This window comes from Corvus cornix, chromosome Z, assembly GCF_000738735.6.
Source record: "Corvus cornix cornix isolate S_Up_H32 chromosome Z, ASM73873v5, whole genome shotgun sequence".
NCBI classification, from domain to species: domain Eukaryota; kingdom Metazoa; phylum Chordata; class Aves; order Passeriformes; family Corvidae; genus Corvus; species Corvus cornix.
Genome location: NC_046357.1, coordinates 12,280,440 through 12,303,908, shown reverse-complemented (window position 1 = coordinate 12,303,908; position 23,469 = coordinate 12,280,440). Strand labels below are relative to the sequence as shown.

General features: G+C 35.3%; 1 protein-coding gene across 6 annotated transcripts in view; it reads left to right on the top strand.

Annotated features, from left to right (window-relative positions):
• The window catches only part of NIPBL (NIPBL cohesin loading factor), a 135,015-nt gene that overhangs the window by 42,505 nt on the left and 69,041 nt on the right, over window positions 1-23,469 (top strand). For 5 of the 6 annotated variants that reach the window (XM_019283352.2, XM_010395170.4, XM_010395171.4 and 2 more), the window contains 6 exons: window positions 824-954; window positions 4,095-4,194; window positions 5,859-6,007; window positions 7,010-7,170; window positions 10,923-11,016; window positions 20,584-21,216. In XM_019283352.2, coding sequence (XP_019138897.1) covers window positions 824-954; window positions 4,095-4,194; window positions 5,859-6,007; window positions 7,010-7,170; window positions 10,923-11,016; window positions 20,584-21,216 — 1,268 coding nt within the window. The remainder of the gene's footprint in view (window positions 1-823; window positions 955-4,094; window positions 4,195-5,858; window positions 6,008-7,009; window positions 7,171-10,922; window positions 11,017-20,583; window positions 21,217-23,469) is intronic. The other variant, XM_010395173.4, reaches the window with a different exon arrangement.

The following is a 23,469-nucleotide window of genomic DNA, read 5'->3' as shown; positions in this document are numbered from 1 at the left end:
AGACAAATTACATACCCAAAAGAAAATTTTTGACACCTGTGTCAATTCTGATTAGGTATTGAACTTCAGTATTTTAACAGTTGAGCCATCAAGTATGCTAATGTATTCTCTTTTTGTTATTTTTTTTTTTATTTCTCCCTGGTGTCCTTTGAATTGTTTTATGTTGACAACACTGTCGTTTTCCTACATGTTCTAATCAATTGTTTTGTTCAAGTGGAACTAGCTTTAAAAAGTCCTCAAAGCAAACAAGAAGTGAGTGCACAGATGCATTTATAGAAAATCCATTACATTTCCTTATGGTTCAGAGGGAATCCTGTGATCTCAAAGATATGCCCATTTCCCCTTTTATAAAAATAAAATAAAAAGATTTTCAAAGCATTGAGTTGAAACGTGAATGTTATACATTCATGCATATGTTATTTTCACTTCTACAATAATACATTCTTGATGATATGCCAAAGCATTCTATTATAGAGAAGACCATGGTATAAAAATGTGCCTAAGAAACTTCTTATGATAGTCTGAAACTGACAGCCACATACACAATGTATGTAAGAGATGAGTAATAGAAAATGACTGTGAGGACTAGGAGGAAATATTTCTTCTGCCCGTCCTTTAAGAAGAGAGTGAAAAATCTAGAGGCAGGAAGCAGTGCTTTGCAGACTTGATTTTTCCTATATTTTAACAGTAAATTGTCTTCTTTCATTTTGATTTTGGTTTTTTTTTTTGTTTTTTTGGTTTTGGTTTTTTTTTACTTGACTCATAGTTTCTTATAATTTGAAAATGCATTTGCCTCTTTATTTGCTTACTTCCACAATTCCAGAGAGTTGAAAGATAACCTTGGCAGTGATGATCCAGAGGGAGATATACCAGTCTTGCTGCAGGCTATCCTGGCAAGGAATCCTAATGTTTTCAGGGAGAAAAGCATGCAAAACAGATACGGGGTACAAAGCGGTAAGGATTTTTGATTATCTATTGATTAATTTTATGTTGTTCTGTAAATCTAGGGGACTGATATTAACCACAAATATGTATGGAGCACAGCTGTTGTATTTATGCCTTGCCTTGTATTTGATAGTGATTTAAAGCTATGTACCTTAACATCTTCTAAGAGCAATTGTGTGGTAAAAAGAAGGAAAGTAAAAGCTACCCGGTATTTTTCTAAAAAATGTTTTATTTCACCTCAAAATTTAATCTGTAGGATAAGTAATTGGATTTTATTTCAAAACAATTTTATTTTGAATTTTTTATGCCTAGGTTAATATGTTCGTCTTAGTAAATAATTGAAGTTGAAAAAATATGTGTTGATCTTACTGAAAATCTGTATGGTTATAGTGTATCATTGCAGTGAGAATTCTTAACAGTTCTGGAGTAATGAATAAGGTTGAATGAGGCATCCTTAACCACTCCTCCCTTCCATTCCTCATCTTAGCAACTTGTGATGCCCTACAGCTCTAAGCTGTTTATGAATTTTGGGAGACTAAAACCTTGTGCATCTTTCCATAAATGTCAATTACTTCAATAATTTTTTTACATTTATACAAGAACTCAAGTGCACTTTTGCCTGTAAAAGGAAAAAACTTCACATGGGTACTTTTAATAGGAATATATATTTCACGGAAAAATCATCTGTTGTTGAGCTATCCTAGCTTAAGCATGTATGCTGTTGTAATACAGTTTAGTTGTTGAAGAATTTTTATGTAACCTTGAATTATGATTTTATGAAGTGCATTCTTTGCCATTTGATAGGAATGCTAAAATGGATTTATGCATATTGCTTTTTTGTAAGAAGAAAAATTGTAGTAAGACTGGGAGTATATGTAAGGAATCTCATTCTAGTAATGTTTCTACTAGGATGATGTTTTCTCAGTGCTATGTAGTAATATGACAACAATGTGAAAAAGTAAAAGAAGATATTGTAGTGCTAATGGCCCCAGACTGATTTCAAATCCCTTTTAGACCCAGTGTTTGGGGCTTGTTTTTAGTTCTTTCTCATTACATCATTATCACATATACAGTTATCTGTCTGGAAACTTTGGAAAAACCTGTCTTTTGGTTGTTGGGGGGTGTTCAGTTTTGTTTTGGTTTTTTTCTTTCTTTTTTTCTTTTTAAGTTACCTGGACTGGGCCTACCCTTGCCATCCATAACAGAGATAGAGAAGTGAGAGCTATCCATCACAGATTAAGTTAATTAGGAGATTTTTAAAATTACATTAGAAAATTAATTATGTGTTTTCCATCATTCTTTTAAAACAAAAACTAACACATCTGTGGTTCAAAGCATGTTTTAAATTAGGGAGGAGAAAACAAATAGGTATATTTTTAAAGCCCTTGAAAAGAGCACTCTGTACTTTAAGTACAAAACTGAAACTTTGTCTGTATAGTTCATGCTGATACGGATACATTATGTCAGCTTTCTGTACAGGAATGTTACGGTTAGTTGTTTGGCTGAAATATTATACCTGGTTGTGTTGAGAGTGCCAGTGAGCGGTGAGGGGGCAGTGGGCATGCTGGGTACTGGTTCCAGCATAAAAAATCCTTGGGATTTCATGTTCACTTGCCTCTATGTGAGGTAACCAGTATCCATTTAAACAAATTTTGTAGAAGTTGAGGAGTCCCCATCTGTTACTCCGGACACTGAAATGTACTCTTATATTGAGGTATGGAAGTATCTAACTTTTTTCAGCACAACACAGGACTTTAACTCTTGTTGAGGGCCAGTTTTAGTGTGCTCAAGTACATAGAATGCAGCATTTACCACCTACTGGGAGGTAGTAATAGCTTAATTCTTGCGGGATTATCTCTATCTACTGGAGAAAGTGGAGGAGCAAAGAGGGTGACAGGGAAGGTTTCTGAATCTAGTTTTGCACATGTGATTATTGCAGTAACTGAAATTGATGATAGAAACTGTAGGATTAACAAAAATCTTCCAACAATTTCATATTGGGAACTTTTTGTCTAACTGTCTAAAATACGAGTGAGCTTCTACCTATGGCTGTAGATCACTTGCTTTGGCATTCCAAGATACTGTGTGCTCATGAGTTCTGACACTTTTTTAGCTGTAAGACATGAAATTCTGTCACTAAAATAACTTCAAATTCATTTACATTTGTGTGTAAATGAAGTGTCATGTAGTTGTTAGGGTGTTCTTTATTCCTGTGTTGAAGAGAGGAAAAAAAAGATTCCTTTAAATTGTCCTTTACAGTGATGTGAGTCAGAATGGAATAGAAGAGAATATTTCAGTTGTAAGGGACCTACCATGATATCTAATCCAGCTGTCTGACATCTTCAGGGCTGACCGAAAGTTCAACCAAATTAAGGGCATTGTCAAAATGCCTCTTAAATTAGTTTCAAGAACAGCGGTACATGTGGCTTGCCAGCTGGTTCGACACCTGAACTTCCAAAACATGACTATGGTTATGGACTAGCTGTGGGAGCCACAGCTGGGATATTGGTTCTGCCTTGCTATTGAAATATTTCAACACCCTCTTTGATAACATTCCTTCTAAGCTTAGCAGAGGTGGAGTAGAAAGCTTTTTTCTCTGAGTAGGAAGAGACCGCTAAATATTATTGGAGCAGTGAGAATATCTTGCAGCACTCAGCCCAGGATGACTGGTTGCTATACTTGCTCCAACAATTGAAGATAAGTTTTCTCTGTTCTTCTGACTTGTGAATCTGCCAGATCTTTTGCTTATTAGCACAACGAGTACTGTACACACCAGCCTGAGGTGCTGAATATATGTCCTGGCTTAAAATGTTTCTCTTTACTACTAGGTTTTGACTTAGAAAGCTCTAAGGAACAGGTAGAAAGAAAGAAAAAAAGAAAGAAAGGAAGAAACTACTGTTAATATTTGTAACTGAATTAACACAACTTTAGGGAACACAGTTTTATGTCATGATGTAAAATGGACATTTTACATGAATTCAGTAGTTTCTAATGTTTTTTAACAGTTGAGGGTAGATGATCTTATTGTCTGTTTTATAATCTTATTAAAGTTTATAATCTCATTGTATATAGTAAATTCTGAGATGAGATACTTCATTGATTGAAAAGGAAATGCGTGCAAAATAATGCTGCTATCTTTTTTTTAATAGGGATGATGATGTCACAGTTTAATATTTCTCAGAATTCCATGCGTGGTAGTCCTGCATCTTCCAATTATCAACAAACCACTATCTCACATAGCCCTTCCAGGTAATCCTTTCTTTTTAGTGGGGTGGGAGGGGAGTGAACTTCAAGTTCTTCGTACACTGACAGCCAATTCTTGTAGCAAGTATGTAAGTGGAAGATGATCGGTGTCACAACAAATTTTGCATTTGTCTGGCAGTGGGGTAAGTTTCTTAATACACAAAGAAATATCTTTCTGTCAGTGAACTAATCCCTGTATTCCAAGGATTCATCATGAATTCTCCTCTCTCTCGCTCCATCCTGTAATTTGGCCAAGCTTTCTTTCCTGCCTAAGGAGTCCCTCTGCGTCCTGTTACCCTCTGGTTGTCTTCTACCCGTGTCAGAGGCTGAGACTGGTGGCAAAAGGATAGCAGAGAATAGAGTGGTGTGTTCCAGCATGTCCCAGTACTGGTTTAGCAGAATGGTGGGAAAGAAGATTTGTAAAAGCATGGAGTACTACTGTAACAGGTGTACAAAAGGCTTCTTGCAGAAGGATAGGCCCAATAGTTTGGCCAATCTTCCAGCAGCATCCTTGTCAGATTTCTGGGTTTTTGAGTGTTTGCAAGTAGCATCTACCTATAATTTAGGCTTTTATTAATATATTAAAGTAGTCTGGACCAGAGGAGAGCATTCTGCATGTAGTTTCAACCCAGGTACTGGGCTTTAAAAGATCCCATCTTCAGTTATTAGATATCATTATTAAAATAAACTGATTTCAGGTTTCACTTCAAGTTACTGTAACTGTTTGGCAAATGAAATGTTCCATATCTTCACAACAACCAGTACACTTCTTAACTTTTATATCTAAAAGGGATATCTAAAAAGATTTTTAGATATTAAGATATTTAGATATCTAAATATCTTAATAAGATATTTTAAAAAGATATTTAGATATCTCAAAAGATTGTGAATATTACAATGAATAGTACAAAGTTTTCTTGAAATCCTTGCAAAAATCTTGTGTTAAGAAACTTGCTGTTTCTTTCTATGGAAGCTTAGCTTCATGGAGTTCCTATTTAGAACTAAGGGTTATGAAAATATGAAACATACTTTCTCATGTATTTATTTGGTTATTTTAATTCTGAAAAGCTCATATAAGAATGTAAGTAATAATGTACTGTTAAAAGTCAATGTTATTTTTATGGCTTCCTCTCTGTAGAGTGAATCTGAGATAAAGCCAGTGAAAGAGAAAGTTGTATTCAGTGGGCTCGGGTCAGGTCCTACCTAACTGCCTATCACATTCCTGTATCTTGACAGTGTAGTTCTGTTAGACGGAGTTACTTGAAATCTTACTGGAAAGTAAAGAATGAGTAAATGGCTCCTTGTTAATCCTAGTGACTGAGTTGTCGATTAAATTGCTGTCACTTTCATTCAAATTTCTGAGATTAACTTTTGGAAATTGCAGATCTAATTTCCATACATACTGGTGTCATTGTTTTCTTTTCCTAGGTGGAGGGTCCTATGAATGCTTTTTATTATCTTCTGACTCTTAAGTAGTATTTGCAGTTAGGAAAGTATAGGCAGCTTAAAATACTGCTTTTGAAGGAAGTTCTTGACTGTGCTGTGGGCTTTTTTTATCTTAAATAAATTGTCATGTTCTGAAGGTATAATTTCCAAAAGAAATAATGAATTTGTCTACATTTTCTAGTTCAACTTTTAAAAACATTTTTTCAATTTTGTTTTCTTTTTAGCCGGTTTGTGCCACCACAGACAAGCTCTGGTAGCAGATTTTTGGCACAACAGAACAGTCCAGTGCCTAGTCCATATGCTCCTCAAAGCCCTGCAGGCTACATGCCGTATTCACATCCTCCAAGTTATACAGCTCATCCTCAAATGCAAGGTAAGTCTGTGATGTTTATTTTATTCTCCTATTTCATGTCAACTTTACTTTCATGTGCATGTTTCATGGGTTTCTAATTTCTTTGAAGGAGTTACATGCTTAATGCAGATGTTTGAGGCAGGTGTATTTAATCTTTGCTTTTCTGGCTGTAAAGAGTGGTAGTATCTACTTTGTTTTTAAAAGATTAAATAGAAGAAGAAAAGGTAAAACACATTCATGTTGCAATGCTCCTCTATTTGCATCCAGTTTGCATTGCTGTCCTGTATACATGACAATAAAAAAAATCTGAACAACCCGAAAGTTACATTTGTTAGCTGTGAGCATCACTTACATGTACTAGGGAAAATCTCATTTCTGCCAAGGAAAAGTTAAGTTTTGCTGGAAGATTCTTTAGCCTTACTGGCCTTTTTTAGTGTCAGATTAATTCTTAATTGGCTTGAATTATGCTAAAGGTATGCAGTAACTGGCAAAGATGACCTTCAGAACGAATGGATTTCTTTGTTCTTCCTTTGTCTAAAAACAATCTTGAACCCATGAACAGTATTAAGGTATCTAGGGCATTTCTATGTTGGTAGGTAGAATTCTATTGGATTCTTTCAAACAATTTTTTCTTGAAGTTTAACACTGTGCTTAGGATATATATACAGCTGTTTTTTATGTAATGTTGTATGTCTCGTTGAAAGCTACTAAGGTAGTGAATTCAAATTATATAGAAGTAAACAAAGTTTTCTGTAATCAGTAAGGAAGATACTGTAATTAGAACAAATATGGAGAGAAATTTGGCTAATTTGTACATGGAATTAAGATTTTAAATCCATTTGAAAAATCTTAGATAATCTATTTTTTATCAAGGTATTTGTAGCAAGTTGGATTCTTGTTCAGACTCCAGGCTTCTTGCATCCAACTTTTTAATATCCACTGTTAGGGTGTTTTCTCTGAAACTTTTCAAATTCGTGACTTGTGAGTGTATCAGTACAGTTACTTACTTTTTTTATATTTCAGCTTCTGTATCCAGTCCCATTGTCACAGCTGGGATGAGGAATCTCCATGAAAATAAAGTTTCAAGTCAGTTGTCTGGAAATTCAGCTAATCATCATGCTGATAATTCTAGACATGGCTCAAATGAAGACTACCTACAGATGGTGCACAGACTCAGTAGTGATGTATGTTAAAAATCTGTTTCCTATGATAAAGCAAGTATGTGTTTAACTGCCTTACAAGTCAGATATTTTATGATGTTGTTGATGGATAAAACCATTGAAGATGGATTTCAATTTCAGATGTGTAGACTCAACAATGCAACTTTTACATGTGCAACTAAATTTTTTCTAAATCACTCTTTCTTTTGGAACTGTTTGTAACATTAATTCTGATGAAATTAGGACAAGAAAAAATCTTCATGTAATTGCATAGTGAGTTAATTTTAAAGATATGGTAGAGCTTCTCTAGAAATACTGTAGCAATATGTTAATGCAAGCAATCTAGGTTCTAAGTAGGTGTGTAGTTATCTTACGTCTCTGGCAATCTATGCAACTGTCAATTTGATTTGACATAATTGACCAAACTATTGGATAATATACTAGTGGTGTCAAAGGCAATAGAGATTTTTTTCTTAATGGTCTCTTACATGCTTTTATGGCCTAGTTTCTTTTGAGGATGTTTTCCCTTAGTGAATTTGTTTCATATGGGAGAAATTCCTTCTGAAATCCTGAATCTAAAGGAAAAAGGCCTCACATCTTTCTCCCACTTTCTTTTTGAGCTGCTGATTCATTTTCTTCGTAACCATCCCATTCTGTGGATAAAACTGGTCAAAATTGTTCTTTGCAAGTTTGGTGTGCAATCTGTTTACAGATCATAAACAGAGAGTCCTTAAGTTTCAATTTATTTTTTCATCTAAACCCCTTAAGAATCTTTTGTGTGGCTGTGTGCATGTTTTATTTGGCTTACAGAAACACCAGACTCCTTAAATCCTCTATAGGGATTAATACAGTAGAACTCAAAAAGAGTTACTGGGTTTATTATTCATCTTGCTTTTCTCTTAAGTATAACAATTACGGTGGTTAAAAATATTTGCTAAGAAGTACTATCTCAAATGAGAGAGTGTTGTAATGAATGAATCTGTCATAATACACAGTCATCAGATGTTTTTCTGTCTCTGCTTCAGTGCTGCAAATTCCTTTAAGTAGGAAAATATTCTTTGCTTTAGATGTATAGATATCCCTCCAACTATATTAAATGGGCACTATCAAGGGAATCTTGGTTTTGAAAAGACAATTAGCAGAATTTAGTTAACAGTTAAAACATGCTTTTTTGAAAACTTTTGTATTAGGATAACTTATTTCATATTTTTAATGAATAAGCATGTTAAAATGTTCATCCCTAATTTTGTGATCCAAGCAATGCAACCACATCCTAATTCATGAAAACTAAGATATGAAACCTTTAAAAGCTGATCTTAGAAGCTATCATGCAAAAAACAATTTGAAGAATTTGGATTAAAGTTTTGCATCTATGTATGAATAATAATCATAATTTTGCAGCCTTTTCCACTTTGGAAAAGATCTTTATGAATGAGTATTTTAAGAATCATAAGACTCAAGAACTTAAATTATTTTAGCATAATTTCTAAAACTTACATTTTAGGATTTTATTCCTTTAAAAAAGTTAGTAGTTAACGGAACACTGTGTATCTCTGAAATACAAAATCAGCAAGGATACCCTTAAATACACATTCACTCAATGTAAGGACAATTTTTTTTGTGAATTTGAGAGCATTCCTAGAATATAATTTGGTGAAGCTCCAAACCAAGAAAGTGTAAACGCACATTTCTGAAAATTCGTCAGCTTTGGTAGGAATGACATCTCTACCCAAAATGTCATATACCTAGTTAGTCTGTTTAGTAAATTTAGTAAAAGTTGTCTTTGCCTGTGTCTTTGAAAATCATGGTTAAAGGTCCTCCCCTGACCTAATAAAACATACCTGATAAGAAGTTCCTAAGCTTATTTTTCAATATTTTGGGGTGTTTTTTCACATTTATTACAAGTCAAAGAAAAGTCCATTTGGGAAAAAAAATATCAGTTCCGTAATTTCAGTGTGGTAGCTAAATGAGTAACTCAGTATTATATCAATTCAGTTTCACTTAAAATAATATCATAGACTTTTAATATGCAGTTCATTTTATTGTGCTATTACACTCCTTTGCCCATGAAAATTTTCTCACAAGGCAACAGCTCTTTTTGCAAACACTCTTGCAAAATAAGTGTAATTAATAAGTGTAAGTTTTAGGTTTATTGCGCTGTGAATGTAAAGAAAAAAAATCAAATGTAACTGTGTGATAAGTGCCTATAGGTGGTGAAACCGGTGAAATCTGATTTCTTATGGATTTGTGTTCTTTGAGTTGCAATCACCTTAAGACCATAAACTTCAAACTCTCTTCTTTTCCCTTAGCAGTGTCATCTACCCCTTAACAACGCATAGTCTGTAAATGGCCCAGTCTACAGCTACACATGTGGAAATTGGCTGTTTGGCCATCGTCAGAGGGGCTGTGTAGTTGTGCATCTATACAGGCTTCTATCTCCTTGAAACAGCAAATTAGCTTTCTATCTCACTACTGGATGCTGATTTTGTTCATGCAGACATGTAAAAACATAATTACAATTAAACCTTCTAATATTCTGTTAATTGGGTTGGTATTGGTCAAAAGGTTAAAAAGTATTTGTCAGACAGATAATTCAGATGAAAAAAAAGGAAAGAAAAGGCTGTGTGAAAATATTGCCTGTATCCAGATACCTCAACAGGGGCCACATTATAATGTTAGGTACGGAAATAACCAGTTTAATTAGGAAACATGAAATAACCGTAGAACTTATTTGGAGACTTCCTTTGTTTGTATGGCTGTACTTTTTGGAAGAATGACATTTTTAGAATTTGTTTATAATTACAGAAATCTTCTTTTCAAAGGTACAGAATTTGTTTGTTTTTCCTTTCCCCAAACATTCTCAGAGATGCTGTATTAAAAACAGTAGTTGAAGTAGGAAAATTGAAATTTTAGTTAGGGCATTTCCTGAGCTAGTAGTCGTGACCAGCAGAGGGCTTCACAGAAGCATTGTAAAAACCCATGTAAAACTCTGAATGGAAATTGGAATAGTGAGTTTCATATTTCATGTAAGGATAGTGTGGGAGTAAAAAATAAACATTTACATTGCTAAAAATAGAGCATGGACATAATTACATTGCAATTAGTATTATATTATGAAAAAGTTTGTCTGAAATTATTCTTTGGAGCATTTGGGGAAGTGCTTCATATTGCCATTGAGTTGTTTCCTGTTTAACGCTCACAAGCTAATATCACTCCAGCTGTGTTTTACTTGAGACTAACCCAGCTGCTGTAATGGGACTGCTAGAGATTCTGTTCAGTCATGCCTTCTGTATGCTAAGGATATAGATACAAAGTGTTACTTTGTTGAACTGTAAAAGCAAGATGGCTTTCTAGATAATCTTAAGTTAAAAACCGGAGTTTTAAAAATCTACGTTTTATGCTCAGTTTCTTTCAGATGGTGTTATATAAATTCATGTATCTGCTCTTCTCTACTATGAGTACCTGCAACAAAAAGTTCTGAGTGGAATCTTAGTGCACACCCAAAAGTGCTTGTCTAGCTAGAAAACATGTACAAAGATTTATTTTTGTGTGCCTATTCTGGTTATAGATTCTTAGGTCAGATTGGAGCATTGCTTATATAGTAGTCTAATAGCAGTCTAAATTACAAAGATTTTAATGTAAGTAAATATTTTTCTAATACTTCTTGTATGCTTTTTTGTCCAATCCATTTTATCAATTTATGTACTAATTTCAGTTTTTATTTTAACAGATGTTGATGTTCATAATGTTAACTTCTTTTATCATTATTACTTTAGGATGGCGATCCTTCAATAAGGAATGCTGCGTCTTTTTCCTTGAGGTCACCACAGTCCGTTTGCTCTCCAGCTGGAAGTGATGGAGCCCTTAAAGGTAGTCTAGTAGTCATATATATGTCAATTTATTTTTCCCAATTTTAAAGAACAGAGAGTTTAAAGAGGTATTTAGTTTTTCCTCCTGACTTCTGTATTTAAATAGTATATAGTAAATAGTAATAGACTATGTCATTATGTTTTGGATACAAAATTATTTTGAGCCCTGATCCAGAAGAAATTTCTGATGGTCTGAAAATTGAGTAATCGTCTTTCAAAATAAAGCTCAAATTTATGGAGGACAGAAGGATTTAAAATCCTTTCCAATCTGAGGATTAAATTCTTTATAAGAATTCAGTTGCTCTACATAAGAAAAGTTTTAAAGGCAGCATTACGAGTATTGAACCCTTAACCAGCTCAAGTGTTTTAACAGGCAATACTTGTCGTAATTACAATAATGAAATTCTAAAAACATGAAAATAAATGAGCTCAATACACATAGCATGAATGAAGTCTGGAAACCTTAGCTCTGGAGAGGAATAGGGTGAACTGTCTGTCAGTTGAGAGGAAAGAGAAAAAAATCTGCTCAAAATAATTCTTTATACTAAAATCCACTTAGTAAGGTAGGGGTTGGGACATATTCTTGTTAATTTTTTTAGTGATTATATATTTACAGGGCAATAATTGAAAGATGAAACAGTGCTTTCTTCTCTATACAACTGAAACAAAAATATAAGTCTTATTAGGTGATCAGTTTAGGTAGAGAAGGAGAACAGAAGATGGGGGAGATTACAGAAAAGGTGACGGTATTATGCAGCCTGGATAAGAGGATGTTTGGCAGGGGTTGACCTCAGGGCAGCCTTTCCATGCCTATGAGGAGATTATCAGGAAGATCTAAGTCAGTCGTTTCATTGTTGTGGAAGAAGGATGAAACACAATGGATTTAAATTTTAGGAGGTTCTAACTAGGTCGAAGGGAAAACTTTTTCACTATTAAGACAGTCAAGCAGTGAAAAAGGATCCCCATAGAATATGTGAATCTTCTATCCTTGAGGTTTTCAGGATCAGGTTGGATAAAACCTGGCATAATGTGTCCTTGCCTCACTCTGCTTTGAGCTTGAGGATGAACTAAACATCTCCTGAGGTCTGTTCTTAACTGAATTATCCTATGGTTCAGGTGGCAAGGGAAAGTATGTGTATAGGATGCCAGCAGCTTCAGTATTTCAGGAGGTCTTGTGCTAAAGGACTTCTTGTAAGACTTATGTAAATGTGGTTATTTTTCCACTCCTTGTCAAACTTACAGGTTTAACAAGGTTGTGGATCTAAATTAGTCCACTCAGATTACCACTCAGCCAGACAATATTAAAATTTTTTTTTTGGTTAAAGTTGCTGCTATTTCAGTTGGCTGTCTCAGAACCCAGTTTTGAAGGGATACCTTTTCAGATTATTTCTGAAAACAATCTGATTGCATAGTTCAGATGGTAATATTTCAGCATTAAAGGGACTGAGAAAGTGCAAGAGGAGCTTTCTGATTTATTTATCTCTGTGTTAGCTTTACTTTTCCCTTTGATAAATTGCACGACTGAAATACCGCTGCTAATGGTGTTAGCATTTTGCCCTCTTTAAGATATTAATGAACCCTGATTGAGAGAACAAGTTCTTGATGCTGCATCTAGTATTTTAGAAATGTATGGAAGAGGTGTAAATAATTGCAGTGTTATTAAGAACGTGGGATCCCCTCCAGGGAATTTTTCGCCTATGTTTTGTAATGAAAGTTGGGATGAATACAACAAGAAGTATCTATCTATGTTGAGCTTTTTTGTTGCTCTCTTCTTAGACCCTGAAAGTTTGGTTGGCAGGCCACAAACCTTGATAAAGAAAATTAGCAAAATACTTATCATTTGTCTGTAAGGACAAAAAGAATGGCACTAGGCGTAACCAATCAGAGAGAGATCTCAGGAAGGTTGTTGTAATGTCTGAGCTTTCTTACATGACACAGACATTTGAGGCATTTGCTGAAGGTTACAGGACTTCTGGAGACATGGAGAACATGACTGCACAGTCTTGAATTACCTTCATACTGAATGTAGCTGTCTATTTGACAGAATCTGAATGTGGGAGAAGTTTTGTTTGCAACACAGGCAAATATTTGAGAGATGGCAGGACATAACATTTGTGTTTCGGGTGGTTATTCACTTAATCAGTGGAGTAAAATTTCACTATCTTTGCTTCACTTCTGCTTCAGTAAAGGTACAAGAGTACCTGAAGTTTAATCCCAAAGGTCTAGGCTGGTCTTTATCCTATGTTTTTAGTATAAATTTTTTGGTTTTAGCTATGGAAACATCATAATGGCTCTATTTTCATGCTGTCATCTGTTGCCACATCCACTTTTTAAAAACTCATTCTGTGAATAGAGTATGGAGTATCATGGAGTGTTTTCCTTTTGTTGACCTCGTAATATCCTCTGGATTCCATTACTGAAGATTGATTACTTGTCACAATATTTTATCCGTTTGTTCTACTTTTCTACTGCTATGGAACCTCACTTGTTATTTTAATTCTTAATTTTTTCTTGAGGAAACTTCTAAAGATTTGTATAAAGGAAAGCCTTCCACAATGTTTTTAGTCTGTTGCTTACAAAGAGGCATGTTCATATCATTTACAGTCCTGTTTCCACGTAGTTTCCTAAAGGAAAGCATCTGTAAGGATTAGCAACAATTCTTACGAAATGATGTAATTCGGCACTTTTTGCCACAGATAAGTTGTATTCCCTCCAGAAATTGTTAATGAGTATTTGATTATTTTCTGAATAATTTGGAAAGGTCATTTCTATTTTCTTAGAGCTTCACAGAACTCCTCCAGGCAGATTCCACTACGCTTGGTCTCTGAATATAGGGTGGATAACCAGGAGAATTAGGAATCCTCTCAAATCTGTAGTGCAGACTTCAGTGCTCTCAAAGGTACTTGTGAAGCAAAAATATCATCCTCCCTTCTCTCCTTCAAAAGAAAGGCAGAAGAAATTTATTCAAGGATTTTTTTCTGATAGTACCAAAAATAAAAATTCATTCTTGTTTATTCCTTCAAGTCTTAATTTTTATGCAAGGAGGCTTCTGAATACAGCCATTCTCAGGTAGAACAGCCAAAGCTGGGTTTTTCACGAGGCATTTCAAACTCTGGGTAGAGTGGAGGGACTCTTCCCTGAAAACTATTGGAAGAGGACGTGGAAAGTGAATGCCATCTGTCCCTAAAAACTTTTCAAATGTATGTTCTTTATCTGTCTCATAGGATATCCCTTTGAGTTTGAATTTTAAATTAAGGTATGCTCTTTGAAAATAAGTGTCAACGTTGTCTGCTAATCAAAATAAGTAACATTTTCTGTAGTGCAAAATTTTGGGAGTTTTCCAGAGGAAGATTGTAGGATTTTAGAAAGGCAGGAAAGGCCTTGAGGACTTGCCGTCTTCTTACACTCATGTTGGCTGAGCTGTGTCAGTAACAGTTTCCTTTGTTTTGCCGTGCAAGTTATTCAAATTTTTAGTGTTCGAAAGCTCCTAACGCTTAACCTGTACCATTTTTGTTGCAGTTAGTCATGATGCTTCTTGACTTATTTCCAGTGGGCAAAGAAAAACAGGTCACATTCTTTTTTTTTTATAGCAGACATTTACATATCAAAGCGCATTATCATGTCTTACACTAATCTAATCCACAAACTGAACAGCACCGTTTCTATTACCTTTACATAAGTCATCATTTCTGAGCTTCTAATTGTCTTTGATGTTTTTAACTGACTTCTAGTTGGTCTACATATGTCTTGATGTTCTACTGTCCTAAGACACAGATACATCTCTATTTGAAGACTTAGAAGGATGAGCAGTCAGTAAAGTAGTGGAGGCTGCTTTGTGATACTACTGTTGTATATGACAGTATAGCTGCTCTTTGCTGGTAACTTAGATTTATATTGCAAATTGTTTTAAACATTCTACTGTCTTTCTATAGAGCTCGTCTATCTTCCTCTTATTGTTTTGCAATTATAAGAAGTTTGTACTTCTTTTCACTGAAATTGTTTTGTTTCAGAAAGTTACTTGAATTAGTCAAGAAAACTTTAGATTCTATTTTTAAAAGTTGTCCTCTCAAAGACTTGAAACCAAAAGCAGTAATGATGTTTAGATTAAAAAAATAGTCTCTAAATCTGTTACATGAGAAGGTATTAATGACAAATATTTTAAACTATTATTGTTATGACAGTGCTCTGAAAAGCTGCACTTGTTCACATATACTCACTTCATCCATTTTTATTAAGAAAAATTGAATTTGTGTGCACATAGCTTTACAGTACAGTTTACAATAATCAACATATTTTTGTCTAGATTACACTAGATTAAGACTCTTCAGATTGTTAGTGAAATTATTATGAGAAGCTATATAGAAAGCCATGCTAAAATCCAGATATGGTACTCAGTTCTCTTCAAGATTTGATTATAGTTATTCTTAATGAATTAATTTTGGACTACCACTTCTTCAGTATCTCAGTTCTTACAGAAAAATTATTCTAGTATATACTTAAATCATACAGACTATGTGTTATACTCTGGGTAGGCCTTTACCGTCCTTTTGAAGGAACTGTTCTTCCCTTTTTGAGTCTACTGGAGGTGCAAATTCTGAAAGTCATTATTACCAATTTTGAGACTTGTTTAGCTGGAGTTCCAGAGTGAATTTGTCTGATCCCATTTTCGTGAAAACTTTCCTTTTATGTGAAGGTGATAAATAAGATGATGTTATTGGGGGGGGGGGGGAGCGGGGGGAGGAAGACACGCTTAATTTACACAGTGTAACTGCAGTCTCTTAAAATCTGTTGGCAATCGTGTGTTCCTCATGTTCTGTAATCACAAGGTTCCTAGCTTTCCCAGACAAATGTCATTGTGTATGCAATAAGGGTGCTCTGGTTCTCTTCTCCTGCTTCAACTTGTGCCCTTACGAACTTACTTACTGTACAATTAGTCATATATGAAGTCTTAATAATTCACATGTAGCACATACACCTTTCTTACAGTGTCTTTGCAAAGGATTGTCCAGTAAAATGTCTGGAATGCTGTGTCCAGGTTTATACACCAATTTGGTACTTATTGAAATCATGTTCCAGGAGTGTGGAAGATCACTTTCCTATAGATTTCAAAAAGTGTAGTGCTTCAACATTCTTGAAGTTTCTCTCCAGTGTGCTGTGAACCAAGTATTAAACATTAGTCTTCATTTATTCTCTAGCAGTCTTTCCAGCTTTCATGCTTAGGAAATGATACTTCTGGCAAAACAGGGTGTAGAATGAGTGAAAAGCTTTTATCAGCACCCAAGAACCTTTGCCTGCAAGGGAATTAAAGGAATATTAGGATAATGTTTCATGTGACCCTTTGGAAGTTGTTACTGTACAAGTGGAAAGGTAATAATTTTTTTTAATTCTGAAAAATATGTGAGTCCTGACTTCCTGATAACCTTAGTAATTGCTTTTTAACCATGTGGATCACAACACGGAATGTGATCAGTGGTGTGACTTTGCTGCATCACCTGTGAAAGGCAAGTGACATGAAGAGGATTAGAGACAATCAGAGGAAGTATCATGAATACTTAAAGAAGTTGTGAGTATTGTGATGTGATTAGCAAGTACAGACAAAACCGTAAGATGGAGATGTCAGTGATCTGTGCAGTCTCCTGGACAGAAGCTTCCTTGTTTGCTATCCAAGCTAGTGACACACAGTGAGCAGGTATAGCCAGGGTAAACAAACTAGAAGTGGATTCAAAACTTTACATTTTAAAGAAGGCTAAGTCTCTGTCAATGCAATCAAATTCTTTTTATAGTTGATTATATAGGATTTGATAAGGTTCCAGTCAAGACTCACAGAAAAAAAGGTGTTTGCAAATTGCTACAGCAGTTGGTAAAACTTCTTCCATACTTGGTGCCATCTACCATTAGGAATCAATAGAAGAACTAGGAAATGTAGAGAACCAGTCCTAGGGTTATCATGGGTGCTCTGAATGACTGTTGCTGAAAGACAAGAGAGGTATTGTTGATGGTTGTGTTTGTTCTCTGTAGAGAACAAACATTTCTCATTTCCTATAATGATACCTGCTTCTCAGTTATGTTTGATGTTATCTGGTTGAGTACCAGTATTTGCTGTTCAGTAATGATACAATGACATTCCTGAATCAGGGGAGAACCTCCTTTTATCTCAGAAGTTGTACATATTCCTGCTATATAAACAGAGAATGCACAAAGTTCTTTTAATGATACTATCTATGGAAAATCAACTACAAAAAGTCAGATTTATTTTTCTCCTGAATTACTGCCCGGCCCTAGATTTAGACTCAAAAGTTGCCTAAATATTTTCCTGTTCTAAAATAAGAAAGTTGGTTCATTCCTAAAGATATTTTCTGAAGATTTGTATATTATTTACTGCATCAACAGCATTCTGTAGAACAAACCTTCTCTATCTTGGAATCTCAGCTGGTTCAGCAAACTCTTTATAACTGTGTTCTTTAAAAAAACTTTTTTTTCTGTTATCTGGTCTTGGTAATGATATTTATTCTCAGACATATTCTCAGACTTCTCCCATAGGAAATACTCCAGACTGATCCCAAAATTAATAGCCAAAACCCTCTCTGTATAATGGGTGTAGTTTTCATAGAATCATTAAGGTTGAAAAAGATATCCAAGATCATCTGGTCCAACCTTTAATGGAAAACCATCATGCCAATTAAACCATAGCATCAAGTGCCACATGCAGTCGTTTCTTGAACACCTCCAGGAATGGTGACTCCACCACCTCCCTGGGCAGCCCGTTCCAGTGCTTACCCACCCTTTCAGTGAAGAAATTCTTCCTGAGGTCCAACCTGAACCTCCTCTGGTGCAGTTTGAGGCTGTTTCCTCTAGTTGTCTGGGAGAATAGTCTGATCCCCACCTAGCCACGACCTCCTTTCAGGTGGTTGTAGAGAGTGATAAGGTCTCCCCTTGAGCCTCCTTTTCTCCAGGATAAACACCCCCAGCTCTTTCAACCACTTCTCACTGGACTTGTGCTCCAGCTCTGTTCCCCTTCTTCAGACTCACTCCAGCACCTCAGTGTCTTTCTTGTAGTGAGGGGCCCAGAACTGAACATAGCATTCAAGGTGTGTCTTCACCAATGCCGAGTACACGGGGACAGTCGCTGCCCTGGTCCTGCTGGCTGTGCTACTGCTGATACAGGCCAGGGTGCCGTTGGCCTTCTTAGCCACCTCAGTACACTTCTGGTTTTTGTCTGAAGCCTCAGTATTGAACAGAATGTGCTGTGTGTTCATTGTGTTGTACCTGTTCAAAACTGCTAAAATTTGTGGTAGGGTGGAACTGTTCAAGAATGCTTTTCACCTCCATACACAGGCATTGTAGCTTCCAAGCCTCCTTGTTATCAGAGGCTTAACCATCATTAAATATTTCAGAAATATGTGAAGTTATTGCTGGAATGTGCAGCTTACAGGCCTTACTATCAAAACCTTTCAAGAATTTCCTTCAGGAGGAAGATATTTCCAAATACTTATTCGTAGTGCTGCCTAGGAGAGGCAAAACTTTACTTTTGTTTCTTCATTTACTGGATTCTAAGACTGTTCAACGGAATGCACTGAAATCCTTCTGACCTCCTCAAGTCTATTCAAAGATAAAAAGAACCACTTTATCTGTTGCTGCAGTGTTACTTTTCAACATGAGAAATGCCAAATTAATACCAAATCAGATTCATCTTGTCATATTTATTCAGAAGTTTAGCACAAGGGAGAATCGAATCTGTTCCCTGTGTTCAGAAGTGTAACTCTGAAAAACAGTATGTGTTACATTGTTGCAACTTTAAAAGTATTCATATAAGAGCTAATTCAAGATTAAGATGTCAGTTATATCTCTTTGAAAAGTTCTGAGTCGTCTCTAGTATTTGTAGAAATTATCCTGCAGCTTGTATTTCCTGGGTGGTAGACATTACCATAAAAGAAAATGGTAGCTAATGATTCCTGCTACACATTACATTTGATCTTGTTAATTACCCAAAGAAATGGTAATTGCGGGGAGGAGCATAACAAGAATAGGAATCTGGTGAAAAGCAAGGGAGAAATCTTCTTAGGGTGTAGTGAGAACTTTGGTACTGGTGGCTGAGTGTGGTATCTGATTTGAGGAAGGGAAGTAGAGTAGTAGAAGAGTTTTGAAAATTTTTGGATGAGTCAAAACAGGGCTTCCCAACTTTGTGGATGGTATGACAGAATATGGAGTTGTTGCTGATGGCCAAGGATTAAGATAAAATCCCATGTCATACCCTGCTCTCTACGTACAGAAGTCATGGGACTTCTTACAGAATGGTCTAGGGAGACAAAATAAGCATAGCAGTCTGTGAAAAGAGATCATCAGTAAAAGCACACCTTTCATGTGAATTGAAGCTTTGATAGAGATATCCATTCTGTTTTTTCATCTACAGGTCTTAGATTCTTAACATTTCCAAAAATATCTGGTAGAAATTTAAGCCACAGCATAAAGCTGCTTTCTTGTTTAGTGGTGTTTCTTGAATGAAGCACATGGGACCTGTATTCCAGTTAATTTTGCTTGTTGTTAGAAGTACTGATGCCGTGACCAGAATGACTAATAACAATCTCAGTCACTGCTTTCTGAAGATCAGTATTCCCCAATGGATGAATGGAATCTGAATGGTTGCTTTAAGAAGAGGAGACTGTGTGTGTCCCCCACCTTGCACAGTATTCCTTTTTAAGCCAACAGTACAGTTGGGACAGGTTGAAAAGCTTCTGTTTTTCAGATTTTTTTCTGGGCTAACAGAGGGAACTGATTAGTTAGAGAAATTAGAACTTCAAATGTAATTAATTGGAGAATTTATTTAATCAGATGCTCTTATTTAAATTTCTGTAGATACACTCAAATCCTGTAAAGAATGCACGTAGAAGCAAAAAATTGTACATTAACAAAAAAGGAGGGGAGATAAGGCAGGGAATGGTAGAAAAATGCCTTCAGATAATGAGTGTTTTCTAGATAGTAATGAGTGGGGGAGGTTGGAATAAATTTACCTAAAATAAAATTGTAAAAAAGACAAAAAAAAAGAAAAGAAAAAAATGTTAAAAATGAAATCCAAGTTAAGGAGGTTGTGTATGTTTTGGTTTTTTGGGTTTTTTAAAATTAAAAATGTGTGGCTGAAATGGCTAGTGCCTGTACACTGATCATTAAGTCTTCATCACTGACTGGGCCTTAATAAGAATCTTTTTGATCTTTTCTTTTTTCTGTCATCAACTTGCTTTCATTGATCATTTTCTAATAGCTGGTATTCTGAACCTTAGGTACTATTTTTATTTATTCTTTTTTGGTGGTGGGTTTTTTTGTTCCGTCTTCTCTGAAATGATCCCTTCTCTACTTGCAGTGGACAGCTTAAATTCCTAGGAAGTATACTGCAACTATCTCGATTGCATCTTGATCTAGCAATGATGTGCTTCCTACCAATCTTATTTAGACCTTTTGTGAAACACAGTTAAATGTAGAGCTACACATTAAAATGATATAGGTTATATTTAGAGTGTTTTTATATAAACATGAAACAACATAACTGTTCAGTTTTTCTGAATTATTATTCTAGGATCAAGACAACCTTTAATCCAACAATCTCAGCCTCCACCTTATTCATCACCTAGAGATGTTCCCCCAGACATATTGTTAGATTCTCCAGAAAGAAAGCAAAAGAAACAAAAGAAAATGAAGTTAGGCAAGGATGAAAAAGACCAGACTGAAAAAGCTGCAATGTATGATATCATTAGCTCTCCTTCCAAGGACTCCACTAAGCTTACATTAAGACTGTCTCGTGTAAGATCTTCGGATATGGACCAGCAGGATGATATGCTCTCTGGCTTGGAAAACAGCAGTGTGTCAGAGGGTGATATTCCTTTTAATGTGCAGTACCCAGGACAGACTTCTAAAACACCCGTTACTCCACAGGATGTTAACCGCCCACTAAACGCTGCTCAGTGTTTGCCGCAGCATGAACAGACAGCTTTCCTTCAGGCACAACAAGTGCCTGTTTTACAACAGAACACTTCAGTTGCTGCAAAACAACCTCAAACTCCTGTGGTACAGACACAGCAACAGGTTTCGCAACAAGGAGCTATAACGTCATATGATGAAGTAGAATTGGATGCATTGGCTGAAATTGAGCGGATAGAACGTGAATCAGCTATTGAAAGGGAGCGATTTTCAAAAGAAGTGCAAGATAAAGGTAAAAGGATTGTGTGTGTGTATATACACTATATATTCTATAAATATATATATATGCGCATATAAACCCCATATATATATATATAAAAAAAAACTTCCTGTCATTGTCACATAGTTCAATTCTGTTTACTCAGTGTAGGTTCTTCTGCAACATTCATCTCCATTCCCTTCCAACAATGAACTGTAATCTTTCATATATGCATATTTTGAATATCTGATAGTCTTTATTTGGGGTCTTAATGGACGGAAAGTGAAATTCTTATGTTTCAAAATTCTTTTAAGATACTCTTTACTTTGAACCATGAGACTGAATGAAGTACAGTTGATGTTGTTTATAGTTTCTAAAATCCCAGCAGTACCAGAAATCAAAATTTGTAGTGAGTTTTGATAGTTGTATTATTAATCCATGTTGCCTAATTTAAGAAAATTCAGGAAACGGTTTTGTCCCATTTCTATTCATATCCCCATTTGGATTTAATGTGAAGGAGATGTTAGACTAAAATCACATCTATTCTGTTCTTTTAAAAGTAGCGTAATAATTGGGTAGCATATACAATTATGTCGTCTGTAATGTTTGTTCAACTGAATGTTAATTATTATATAGGCATTAGAAACTTTAGAGAACTACCATATATCTGTACGGTCTCTAGCACAGAACCAGGTGGGCTTCTGAGATGTTTTATCTTTGCTTCAGTAGGTGCACCTGTCTTAATAGATTTAATTGAATCTATCAATTTTTTCATTTTGATTTCTCTTTCTGTTGTTAATTGGTTTGAAGGTCTTCAGTGTCAGACGTATTTTTTGAATTAGATAATAATAATTTACCATAAGTATTTTTCAGAATCTTCCTCTGCACCGTGTTTAACTTCTAAGAAAAAGATCTTTTGTAACATAATCCTAATTTATTAGATACTCTCGAGAAAAGTCTTGCAGAATGGAAAATGGTGAAAATTCTGATTTTGGAAGTTCATAGGTAAAAATGGTCCATGGAGACATACTTGAATGGAATGAATTTACACACAGTTTGGGTTTTAACCACCAGAGAGGGTGCAAATTTGCTCCCTTTTCAAAGTGGTTTTTCACTATTTTTAAAGATGCCTGAGTGATGAGGGGAAGAGAGAGTTTGTGTGTGTGTGTGTGTGTGTGTGTAAACATTGTTGCAGTACTAAAAGGTTGAACTTCTAAGATGTTTCTTTTTTGGTAACTGAATCAAATCTTTTTAGGAAAAACTATTTATGAACATAAGGAGAAAAGGTGTGTTCACCTCAAAAAAGATGTCTAGTGATCTCTACTGTCTTTAATTTTAATTCAGTGAAATGGGGAATTTGTTTGTTTGCTTAAATCTCTTCCATTAATTATAAATTTATTGTTGGAGAGCTTGTGGTTTGTGGCCTAATACTTCAAAAGCAGCATTTATGTCCACGCACTTGAAATAGAATCTCCACCATGTTTTACTTGAGAAGCAGCTGAAAAAATGCACAGCAGCTTTCAAACACTTTGATTAAGACTAAAAACATACTTTCTGTTTTGTTTTGGCTTTCAGAAAATGTTGAGTATTAGTTGTAAAGTTTGTTTACCATAATTAAACATCCATGGTCAGAGCCTTGATTTGTTTCTTTTGGGGAAAGGAGTGATTTTTGTAGAATGTGACCCTTCCTGTTCACCACTGGTCAGTAACCATCTTCCCAAATACAGATTCTGATCTTATGGTTTCCCCTTAGCTGCATCCACTAGTAGGTCTCAGATCTTCCTGAGTTCCTATACTTGGTATAAATCAGGTGCAAGAGTTGCTGCCTCATATTGGGACAAATTATAACTATTTATTCACTTGTGCTAAGTTGCCTCTATGATAGACAGCAGCACTTTTCACTTTGGCTCTTGAGGTTTCAGCCATGACTGCATAGTATATAGTAGAAAGATTTTTAGCAGTCTTGGAACAGATTTCCTGAAAATGTTGCCTCGGAGAAATACAGTTACTACTTTTTTGGTAGTGCTTTTGCCATTGCTTGTAAGTTTGTGCTATGCCCTCTGGGATTTTTCTAGTTAGAGCTGTTTAGTTTGGTGAGGCTGCAAGAGGAAGCTTCCTCTATTATTCCTATGGGAATATGTCTGTTGGAAACATATTCAGTAACTTCTAAATATGTCATTCATTTCTGCAAAGCTGCGTATAGTGTATTTATACAAAAGCCTGGCATTTGTGCATTTTTGTACATGTACTGTAACTTCAGATCACATTTTGTCTGGAAAAGAGTGT